The sequence below is a fragment of the Solanum pennellii genome, chromosome 4 (assembly GCF_001406875.1).
Source record: "Solanum pennellii chromosome 4, SPENNV200".
NCBI lineage: Eukaryota > Viridiplantae > Streptophyta > Magnoliopsida > Solanales > Solanaceae > Solanum > Solanum pennellii.
Window position 1 is genome coordinate 61842791 of NC_028640.1, and position 11376 is coordinate 61854166.

The following is an 11376-nucleotide window of genomic DNA, read 5'->3' on the forward strand; positions in this document are numbered from 1 at the left end:
CCCCCTCGACGGCCCGTCGTGCCCATGACGGTCCGTCGTGGGTTCCGTCGACTCACACAGTTTTTCCAGAAATAAAATCTGCTGCTCAAAACGACTAAACAGGTCGTTACATTCTTACTTGCAAAAAGTAAACTAGAAAGCAAAACCCAGCCCTATAATTTTAGAGAAATGTTTTTTTTGTAGAATTTAACAAGTTCTTTGACTTGAAATTAAAATGTTTGCATACTCATACAGTTAAATGGTAAGCCTAAAAAAGGGTAAGAGTAGTAGTAATTGAACTCCAAAGTCTGAGCCTAGTTGAGGTCATCTTATTGTTGTGCTTCTTCGTAGAGCAGTTATGTGTAACTCTTATATTTTTGATATAAAAATGGCATGTCCGTTAAAGGACTCTTTTGCGACGAGTAGACATATTCTTTTCATGTTTAAATTTTTCCTCTCAATCACAAAAAGACTGACACAAGCTCTATGATTAAACCATGAACTTTCACCCCCACCTATAGGAGTAGAAAGGGAAGAGAAGGAGGTATATGTGATGCAGTTTGCTCATCACGATACGTGGCTACTTCATATCATGCATCTTCATGTCCACTTTGACAATTTATATTTTCCCTTTTAACACAGGTGGACGATATTGTGAAATACCGTGAAGATGGCACTCCTGTTAAAAGACCAAGGAAGAAAGCGGTCATAGTTCACTCAGAAAATGTAGCAACAAAAAGGTTCTGGAATAACTACACATGCCTTACCGAGGAACTTGGTTCGCTCGCTGAAGGGATTAACAAGATTAAACCCGAGTATTTGAGGTCTTTCCAGTTTGAAAGCAGGTTGATGTTATCTACTTGGATTGTAGTCCGGGTAGACGGTTGTCATTTCCACAGGTAATTCATGCCTTAATTTCTGCTGACTGGTCTTCTCTTTACTGTTTAATGACCTTCTGCTCGACTTACCAAGAAGTGTTGATATCATTCTTTGTTGATATGTAATTGCGCTTGTCTTTTTCTTTTCCCTTTTCCAGTTGATACCGTTTCTCTTGTCTGTGATGCTCTTTAGACTGAATTATTCTTTTTGCTTCAAATCCCACGTTTCATGTCAAAAAGATGTGGCATTATTCTTGCTTCTTATTTTCATCAAGCATAAAATTTTGTAGGTAATATGCATTTTCTGGATAATATAATCCATGTTTCAGTGGGAGCTGGTTTTTCTTATATGCATATTTTCTTTATCAAGTCTGTGGATTTCTACCTCCGGATTAAAGAAGAAACTCCACGCATTTCCCAAGTTAAATTTCTATTATGACCTGGAAACAACAGTGAAGTTGTACGAAACATTCCGGATCCTTAAAAATGTCAGACACAAGTACACAGTTGTAATATATGCATACACGTATATATATATACATATATATATATATACACATATATATATATATATACATACATATATATATATATATATATATATGTAATTTCACAAGTATAAAGTCATGTCCAATATTGAGCATGTTATTCAAGAACTCTAGTTTGGACTTGCTGGTTTCATGATCTTGATGGGATCCACTGTAGGTTTTGTGAAGATAATGGCTTTCAGAAGCCAAATGATGAGCACGCACTGAAACTTATGAACTCTTGCGCGGTGTCTTTGCTGGAGATGTTTAAGGATATTATCTTTGCATATGGAGTGAGTGATGAATACAGGTATTAGTTCATTTAACATCTTTGATTCACTTTTAACATATCGTTTCCTTTTCCTATATCTTTTATCTTGAGAGATCAATTTTTCTTTCAGCTTTGTTTTGAAGAAAGATTCTCTATTCTATCAGAGGTGGTCAAGGTAACTCTTTCATCACCTTTCTTAAGCTCCTAGGTAAGTATAGTGTTTATCTAAAACCACATATTAGGAGGGAACCAATTCAAGGTCAAAATCAAATCCTTCTTCCTGTTTCTAGAATCCATGATGCTTGTAGATTATTTTGACACCACTCAGCTGCAGTTGCCAACCTGCAAGAACATAGTGCAATTATCTGTGAACAACATGCTAAAGGATCCTGCAAAAATTCATTTCTTGTGCGTAATGCAAGTTTTGTCAGAATGTGTCCTATAAAATGCTTGCTTGTCTGAATGGTGGAATTTCCCTTCTAGAATATTTTGCATTTGTAGAAAATCTCTTACATACAACGATTTCTCAAAGCTTTTTCATTAATTTGATTAAGTTTCAGTGTAGAGTCTATTTGGCAACTGTATGAGGGCCATCCTCAAGTAGTTTACATAATGTTTATATTGAATTTTTTGTTGTTGGTTATATTTAATGTAGTTATATTGACTTGCTCTTATGATTTTGATTATTTCAGTGAAATTGTCTCTGCCATTGTTTCTCTTTTCTCTTCCATGTATGTGATGAAGTGGAAAGAGTTTTTTCCTGAGAAAGAGTTTAAAGAACCACCTTATTTTGATGGACGATCAGTTTGCTATCCATCATCTGAGATTCTTCGAGATTACTTGGCTTGGAGACAAGTTGATTGTGAGTACTCCCTTTTTATTTTATTAAGAATTTCAAGTACAGTAATCAGGTTATATGAAGAAATGGGTTTTTATGACCTATTCTTCTTGCTGGCAAGCCAAAGAATGAATTGTATCATTTTAACAATCTTATGTCAATATATTGACTTGTAGGTCACATAAACAATCAGTACAATACTTGTTTCTGGCTGCTTGTTAAGTCTGGAAAGAGCAGAACTGAAGCACAAAGCTGTCTGAAGGTGTGGTATCTAATTCCTTAATTTATGGCGCAGGTCTCTTGTTTTTGGATGAAGTAGCATGATCTATTATAATATGTGATTCTATGGATTATTTTGCTGTCTAAATCTTCTGGATTATCTTTTTTATGCCATGTGCACCTTGAAGAAAATAGTCTTGCAGCCTGTAGTGGTGAAGTATCAGTATACTTGTTGACATCACACATTTTGTATTTAAGGGTGTGATTTTTTCACTTGTAGTTCTGATAGCCAGAAAGCTGAATGAAAATACATTTAGTTAGTCTTTTCTTTAAGCTTCTTCTCGATTTTGCAGTATCCTTATTTGAGCCTAGCACATGGCAAGTACTTCAGTTTTTTGAAGGGTACAGTTAAAAATTTTGTTCAAGCTATCACTTAGTTTTTGAGCACTATTCCGGGCATGTATCTCTTGGAGGAACATAGTTATAGAAATTGAGATTTTCACAAAGATGAGATTATGTTAAAAGCATAAGCCGACATACTATGTGAACTCTTAAGGCACTGAAGCCTCAATCACTAACGATAGAGTTCTCATCCACATGATTGTGACACATAATAGTGTAAATGAATATCTTTTTGTAATTTGATTCTGTAGAAATCGACTATGCACTTTAATTTAGACCGTCAGCGTTGATTTGACCTTGATAAAGTAATCTGTTAGTGCATATCTCTCTCATCCTGTTCTGATCATACACAAGCAGGTTTCACTATTGAGAGTAATCTTGATATTCCAATGACCACATTAACCCTTTTGTTCTGCAGGGTACTCAAACTCAAGAAAAAAATGAATTGCTTGCCAAGTTTGGCATTGATTACAATGCGTTACCAACTATCTTTCGGATGGGGTCCTCTGTTTTCCGAGACACAGTAAATCTCTCTCTCTCTCTCTCTGCTGAAGATGCTATGTTTGCTTGAAGTACTTTATGTTGTTTTTGATGATATTGCATACCAAGCCTGTATCCTTTAGTTTTAGGCTTTCTACCACCATATGGATAATAAACTCTGTGCTCAAAAAAGTTCTGTTGTGAATATAAACAATACAAGTATAGTACCTTAACAAGTGTTTTCTGGTTCTTAATGTGATAATTAACTCCATCATAAGCATGTTTTCATTTAAATCCGGCAGATGTTCAATCTCAAGTTCATTTGCAACAAGTGCCATTGTTTTTGACTTCTATTATAGACTAAACCGATGGAGTGGGTATTCACTTTTACTTTTTGCTTTTGAACCCAGGATGAACCAACAGGAAATGAGAGAGTAGTTGTTGAACATTGTAACATAATTGAGACGAGCTTTTGGAAAGAACATCCAAGAATACTCAATGAGGAGGAACCATTGCTAACAATTTTACGGCCCCATAGCAATAAAATGCTTCGATTGTCTTGAAGTTGAGGAGCTGCTACCTAAGTTATTAACCAAATCCAGTTTTAATCACATTAGAAAAATAGTTCCAAACTTTGTCAAATATGTAGATTAGCCATTTGATTTTGATTTTTTTCCCTTTTTCTTCTTTTAGAGATTTGTCTAACAAAACTCTCCTGTATATTGCAGTTCACTCAGGTTCATTTAGTAAACAAGATTTTTCTGTTGTATCACATTCTATATTTGTTCTCATCTTCTTAGCATACAGTTAGGGACTCCTAAAACAGGTATAAGTAATATGACATTGGTTGGAATTGGAGAATTAGCCTTCCATTCTTATTGAAAAGTAGGTAAATCGAAGGATAATCACGTAGTCCGCCCCTCAAATTTATGTAAATGGCAGCACTTGACATTGAGAACATTATAATTTTACAACAGGATGTTACAACATATCAATAAACTATACATAACACATTCATTTTTAACAAAAAAATGCAGGTTCCTAGACTGAAGAATGTGTCTGTCCATGCACTTGAATTTTAGAATGCAGACTTGAGCCATCTGGAATCCCCAATGGTGCATTTTCACATGAACAATTATCAACATTGAATAGCTCCCACTCCTTGATACCACAGCTATCTAATGCAGATATCAACCTTTGTTTTTCCTTCTCAGCTGGATATTGTCCATCTGGGCTCACAAGAACTGCCCCAGTATATGACTGCCCCGCCACTCGTGCAGCTCCATGATAGTGGAACAGACCCCAGCTCAAATCATCACAAACATCCACAATTGTCCAGAACTCGTTAGAAACGACTCCATTATCCAATACACTGAAGTGAAATGTTCCGGTAACTTTTCCTCTTTTCACTCTATACTTGCGCCTTCTCCAGACTAGGTCTCCTAAAAGTGTTCTTACCTGGAAAACTGGTTCATACCAGAATGATCCTCTAGCTTTTCCCCGATAGAATAATTGGTACTGGCATGGAAATTGATCATAAGCTGGATTCTGCCCGGCTACAACGCGCCAACTCCATTCCAATGTCCCTAACCAACCAACAAAGAGGTCTTCAGCAATTTCAGAAGACAATTTCTCCCCTCGAAACTCTGCCATTGGAGTCACATAAGGCTTTTCAGGAATCTTTGCATCGAGCTCAAGACAATTATTCTTCTGTAGCACACAGAGAGAGAACTCTTCCAGGTATTTGCTCTCATATGAAGCAATACAGCGATAATTGCATACCTGATCTACAGGGCTGCAGTTGTTCAAGCATTGAAGTGCCTTTCTACAGTTAGGATCTAATAGACAGTTCAATATCTGAGGCCCGCAATTTGTCACCATGCAGTTCAAGGTGGAGAATCCTTTTGCTCTAAGGTTCTTCAGCGCTGAGACCGGTGTTATATAAGCATTAATTATAACTAATAAGCAGAACCGTATGTCATCAGAATTATGCCTTTCCCAAGCGTCAAACACTGTTTGGGTTATCTCCACAGATTCATCCAGTTTCTTAGATTGAGAGAATGGAAGTAAACTGCTAAATATGTCTCCCCTCTTTTTAGTTTCAACAAAACTTCCACCTAGCTTGTTTCTGAGTTCCATAGAGGAATCAAAGCATATGATGTTTGGGACATTCTGGCTGTTAGACTGTATCCAGTTGACTGATCCTTCCTTTCTGACAGCAACGACCACCAAAATGTCAGCATGATCCAGTTCATTGCTGACGTGGTTGGCAGTTTCATCTTCAGATTTGACAAAGTTGTCAGAAAAGACAATCATTTCAAATTCTTCATCAACCCATTTCAGTCTCTCTGCCTTGCATTTATAAAAGGAAGCAAAGTACAACATCATCAACAAAGTACAATTCATATACATATACTCTCATAACTGTGGCCTGTGAAGGGAAGCAATGTTCTCACAAAAAACAAGCCTCGTTACGGTAATGTTGGGTGAATATTTCAATGAGTATCTGAACCTCTTTCATACTAGCGAACGTTTATAGCATAAAGCATATGAGGCCAGACAGTTTATTATAAGTGATTTGTCATCCAGTTTTTCCACAATATAGAAGTTCTCTGAAAGAAAAAATGCACCTTTTCCACAGCATAAAAGCTATTCATACACCTTACATTTCTTCTCTTTTCCTCTACGTATTGCTTTTCCCTTTCTTTTTCTCTCGTAACTAGTATGTTTCCGTTTGCCAGATTATCTCATAATTTCATTCCTACAAGTAGCTAAACCAGCAGCGGATATTGCTCATCATCAAATTAACAGGATGATGAAGCAACAGAACAGAATTTCAGCACTCTATCAACTAGTAGTATGAGCAACATATTTTTGGAATCCGGAGCCTAAAGGGTGAAAATGTTAACAAAAAATCCAACATTGTACATATTTTTTTTTTTAACCAAAACGACAAAATCACTCAAGAAGTAGCGATTTTGTCCAACGAAAAAAGCAAAATCGCTGCTATATGGAATTTTTGTTAATATTTTTCACTCCGGACTCCATATTTTTGTCCCTTTCTATTTTACTCAAAAGACCAACTTCAAATTGTGAAAGCTTCCTAGTTTACTTTCCAATAAGAATATCGGAAAGAACAAGAAAAATGCTACACCCTTGTTCTAACCTATTTTACTCGAACTCATCAAAAATGTCTCAAAAAAGAGTAATGCATTTGTAATGCTTTGCACTGAGACTTAACCGTCAAGGACGAATATGTATCCGAAATTGAACACAAGGACAAATATATCAAAAAAAATTATTACGAGGACTAAATATAACCTTTTTACGAGAGTAAGGGTGCAAATTGACCTTCTCCCACTAAAGTAATAATACAGTGTTTCTATATTCAGTAATAACTTAGCTTTAAATACGCGATTTATCATGATTTACAGCCACAAATTTGAAAAGTATTTATCTTATCGGGATGAAAGGAGTACTCGATTTCTAGAAAATGCTTAACTCTGTATATAATTTTCGAGTTGAAGAAAGTAATCGGAGTTGCAAAATACTCACAGTGTGAAGCATGACGTCAAGCCAAGGAGTAGACTTGAGAGGGCTAACACTACCCTCTCCAACAATCCCCACTATTCTCACCGGACCCCTCTTTTTCTCTGCTTTATCCATCTCCACCGCACCTACGATTCTCCCACCACCTGTAATTTTCCGCCAAAGAAAAGAAGGAAACGTGGACCCGTTAATTTTCCGGTAGTGGAGAACAAAAGGGTTCGGAAGTCCGGCGACATTGAACCTCCTGTTAATCGGAAAAGTTGCCGTAGAATTGATTGAGGAGGACAATAGTCCTACGTTTACAATCATGGTTGATAAAAAAAAGAGTAAACGGGTCGGGCTTTTATAAGATTGTAATTTTCCATTTCAATTTAAGTGACACTTTTCGTGTTTTAAGAATAAAACAAATTTATTTTTTATAAAATTTTCAGATTTTTTAATATTATTTTGAATTATATTACTTTTTTCGTAGTTACTAGTAATACATAATCAAAAATATTAAAAAAATGTTTGAATAAATTTAAATCGTTTAATTCTAAAAAAATAAAAAATTAGAAATTATAGACTACACTTTTTTGGAAGTTGCTTGATGTTTCATCCAAAGAAAATTCCAAATAAATCACAATGTGTAGGACATATACTAGACACACAAATAAAATAATTAAAATTTTAATTTAAATGATACATAAAATATAACAAATTACATAATGAAAATTATTGAATAAAGCAGATATATCGACTTATTTCATTGACCATCTTTCATGTTGATCGATTACAGATTGATGGAGTTGACGAGTAAAGCTTCGATTACAGCTTTTACATTATTTTTTGGATCACTATATCCATCTTGATTATTCTTATAAACGACATCGATCAGACGCGTTAAGTTTACGACACGCAGCAATATTTCAGTAGGCATTGAATCAGTTGACTTAATGCACTCTTTGTTCAAATCCTTCCATGCATTTTCAGCAATTTCAGAAAGTTGTGCACTTGCTTCTGCCACTGATAAATTATTTTCTTGCATATAACATTCTATTCCTGTAACAAGTTGTCCTTTTTCTTTCTCAATCTATAAGGAAAAAAAAAATTATCATAAGACTGTTATAAAAAAATCACTACTAAAAATAATGAAAAATTCCATGGACGGGGTAGGTCCAAAAAATTAAGGAAAAATCGATTTTGTCAGTCAGTTTTTATTTATTTATAAAAAAAAGACAATCACCGAAGATCTGTCAAATTTTTTTTCATGCAAAAATATATTTTCTTAAAAAAATTAACGCAATCCTTTGATTTTTAATATTTATTTTTAAAAAAAAACACGAAGGAGGGGACCAATTTTTGAAGTGTAAAATAGAAGTTGAAGATTATAAATAAAAATGGTGAAAATATTTTATTAAAGATCATGTAGGGTTAAGTGGTAGAATAGTCTAAAATCATAGAAAATACTTGAGTTCGATTCAGAGTTTTTTTTATTTTATGTATATTTATCAATGACTAAACATATATTTTGCATAGTTTCTCATTTTCTTTTTAAAAAATGAGTGCGTCCATCTATTTTGACCCAAATGTATATATGTACAAAATTGTATATATGACAATACCTTATAAGTTGCTATATCATCAATAACTCTACCAACTATTGCAGAAGCCACAAGAATTTTTGGTTTATTCATCATCCAATCAAATGTTTTGTTTGATGCTAATTTCATGCCCAATAATGATGCTGGTCCAAGTAGATAATAAGTTCCAGTAACCAATGCATTACCCAAATACTCTTTAAATGATGGAATTTTTCCTTCAAGAAACCATTCTGCTTCAATATAATAACTCTTCACAATTTCTTTCATCTATTCAAAAGAAAAAATTTAAAACATTTGTTAAAATATATATATGTAGTTGAAAAATTCATAATATCAAAAGAAAATAATCATATTAGGGTTTTTAATTAAGTAACATACTGCCTCTTTGACATAATGAACTCCATTGAATCTATCTTGTTCTAATTCGATTTCATACTCGTTGAAGAGATTGAGAAGAGATATATATATCGGTTTCATATAAGTTGGAAGTCGATCAACTTCACTTATATCCCACCTATAATCATACAAAAAAGAGGTTAATTAATTGTAGATATACTTTTTTTTTCTGTCTTAATTTATATGACATACCGGTCTACAACTTCTGTGAATATAATCAGTTCATCAAGAGTTCCATAAGAGTCATATGTGTCATCAATTACTGAAATCATAGCTATGCATTTTGCAAGCATAACTCTAGCTTGAGAGTATTGTGGTTCAAAGTACACACCAACTGCCCAAAAAAAACATTCCACCATTCTATCTCTCACATATGAAAGTTTTGATGCAAAATCCAAATCTTTCCACCACCTTCACAATAAACAAGAGTAATGTTTAGTTAACTTAATATATACTGTCATCTCTTTCAGTTTAATTATTTGTCTATTTTAACTTGACATAAATTTTATTTAAGTAAGTTAAAAAGACTTTTGAATCTTCTGATCTTGATATAAAAATATATCAGATATACCACGATTTACTTTCTTTAATCTTATGATCTTAAACATATCACGTGGAAATTTAAAATTAAAGAGTTATTAAAAACTCGAAAAAAATTAATTAATATTTTTTTAAAAAAAGAAAGTAGGACAAACAACTTACTGAGTGAGTTCACAAAGCTCTTCCTTGTGTAGCACTTGTAACAAATTGTAATCTAATTTGGCAAGCCTTAGTAGTTTTTCATTTCTTGATTCACATTCTTCATATATTGAAATGTTAAAATGTGCCTCAGCTCTTGGGGTTCCTCTATGAAGAGATTGCATAAGGGCATGTGTTACTTGTTTTTCAAGAGTAGAATCCAATGTATGTACATTTGTTATCCTCTCAAGATGGAATTTTGCAAAAATAAGTGCATCCTCTAATATGTCATCACCATGTTTTCTAACATGTGTTGCTTCATACAAACTTAACAAGCCCTTTGTATTTGTAATTAGAGTTTTCTTGAATTCTCCATTGTTGTCCTTAAATTGGTTGAAATAATCTAATTCACAAAACATATATATCGTTATGTCAGAGTTACTGTTGGATGTGTGAACAAAGTCTCATATCCTCGTATCAATAATTGAAAAGACAAAAAAAAAAGGTGTGATTATATTATCATCGATCATGTTGAAAGCATGTTCAGTCTAACAAAATGTAAGACGTTCATTGAAACTAATGTGTATATATAGAAACATACCAGAAGAGATTGGATATCCATGTTGTCTAAACAATCGAAAATATAATGCAATCTTGTGTAAATCATCTTCTTCATGAATGACATTTTGATCAAACATCTTGCTTAGTTGATCTTCAATCTCCTTCTCAAAGTGATAATAAATTCCAAGACGTTCAAGAGTGTCAATCAAATAATTTTTTTGTTCAATGTCATTGCTAGTAGTAGTAGTGCTTATTATCATGTGTTTTACTTCTTCTTTCAAACCCTCAATCTCCTCTGTAACTTTTTCGGATATCTATAAAGACAAATAAACAAGCATATACAGTCAGACCATATTCTATAACAGTCGTCATCTATAATAATAACATGATTTAATTAAAACAACATACATCATTATAAAGAGATTTGATTGTATACATATATTTACCTGATTATTCCGAGTAGAATTGCTAAAAGTATTTCCCCATAGACTAGGAGAAAAATTGGCCTCTAGACGAAAAATTCCATTTTCATGATTTACATTTCCAGCCAATGAAGTCATTGTTGCTATATTGTGATAATACTATGTAAAATCTGAAAAATTACTCAAAATTTGGGGTTTTGAGTGTTTTGTGCTTAGTCTTTTGCTATTGGTATCACTATTTATACAGAAAATTATACTAATTTAAAATGTGAGAGAAACACATTTTAGAAATTGAAGAAATGTTAGGCAGCATGCCATTTAAATATTCTATCTAGGTGTTCTATATATTGTTGAATATATTACTTTTCATGGTCTTTAATAGTGTAACTAAGAGAAGTAGATAAACGTAGCAGTCCAAGTTTATATATACCAATATTTTTTTTTTTGTATGTGTTAAAAAGCTTATATTAAAGAGGGCTTAAATTAAACAAGATTTCTTTTTATATGGTACATTTTCCTTGGTGCTTTTAAAATTTAGAGCGATAGATACGTGATTTTTGATTGAACTCAAATTTTACATTTTTTTAATGTTT

At 33.4% G+C, this 11376-nt stretch overlaps 3 protein-coding genes across 5 annotated transcripts in view; 1 reads left to right on the top strand and 2 right to left on the bottom strand.

Moving 5' to 3' along the window:
* The window catches only part of LOC107017998 (tRNA(His) guanylyltransferase 1-like), an 18946-nt gene extending 14499 nt beyond the window's left edge, over window positions 1-4447 (top strand). For 2 of the 3 annotated variants that reach the window (XM_015218325.2, XM_015218326.2), the window contains exons 7-13: window positions 622-878; window positions 1563-1694; window positions 1786-1830; window positions 2348-2517; window positions 2670-2755; window positions 3533-3637; window positions 4005-4373. In XM_015218325.2, coding sequence (XP_015073811.1) covers window positions 622-878; window positions 1563-1694; window positions 1786-1830; window positions 2348-2517; window positions 2670-2755; window positions 3533-3637; window positions 4005-4157 — 948 coding nt within the window. In that variant the 3' untranslated portion in view covers window positions 4158-4373. Of the gene's footprint in view, window positions 1-621; window positions 879-1562; window positions 1695-1785; window positions 1831-2347; window positions 2518-2669; window positions 2756-3532; window positions 3638-4004 lie in introns of all 3 variants that reach the window. The other variant, XM_015218324.2, reaches the window with a different exon arrangement.
* Window positions 4448-4520: 73 nt separating this feature from the next.
* Window positions 4521-7472, bottom strand: LOC107017997. The gene is made up of 2 exons (XM_015218323.2): window positions 7150-7472; window positions 4521-5946 (listed from the first exon to the last, which is right to left on the bottom strand). Exons 1-2 carry the CDS (start codon window positions 7450-7452, stop codon window positions 4636-4638), a joined length of 1614 nt encoding a protein of 537 aa, XP_015073809.1. The 5' UTR covers window positions 7453-7472; the 3' UTR covers window positions 4521-4635.
* Window positions 7473-7806: 334 nt separating this feature from the next.
* Window positions 7807-10921, bottom strand: LOC107017446 (vetispiradiene synthase 2-like). The gene is made up of 7 exons (XM_015217673.2): window positions 10808-10921; window positions 10402-10675; window positions 9825-10203; window positions 9315-9533; window positions 9105-9240; window positions 8748-8993; window positions 7807-8215 (listed from the first exon to the last, which is right to left on the bottom strand). Exons 1-7 carry the CDS (start codon window positions 10919-10921, stop codon window positions 7916-7918), a joined length of 1668 nt encoding a protein of 555 aa, XP_015073159.1. The 3' UTR covers window positions 7807-7915.
* Window positions 10922-11376: the final 455 nt, after the last annotated feature.

What these genes read in the sequence shown, in the direction of transcription:
- LOC107017446 (XM_015217673.2), bottom strand. Translation starts at nt 10,921, where the DNA reads ATGACTTCATTGGCTGGAAATGTAAATCATGAAAATGGAATTTTTCGT. An exon ending in TGGATATCCAATCTCTTCTG is followed by an intron (nt 10,204 to 10,401) that starts GTATGTTTCTAT and finishes TTTGTGAATTAG; the next exon opens with ATTATTTCAACCAATTTAAG. An exon ending in GAGCTTTGTGAACTCACTCA is followed by an intron (nt 9,534 to 9,824) that starts GTAAGTTGTTTG and finishes TTTATTGTGAAG; the next exon opens with GTGGTGGAAAGATTTGGATT.
- LOC107017997 (XM_015218323.2), bottom strand. Translation starts at nt 7,452, where the DNA reads ATGATTGTAAACGTAGGACTATTGTCCTCCTCAATCAATTCTACGGCA. An exon ending in TTGACGTCATGCTTCACACT is followed by an intron (nt 5,947 to 7,149) that starts GTGAGTATTTTG and finishes TATAAATGCAAG; the next exon opens with GCAGAGAGACTGAAATGGGT.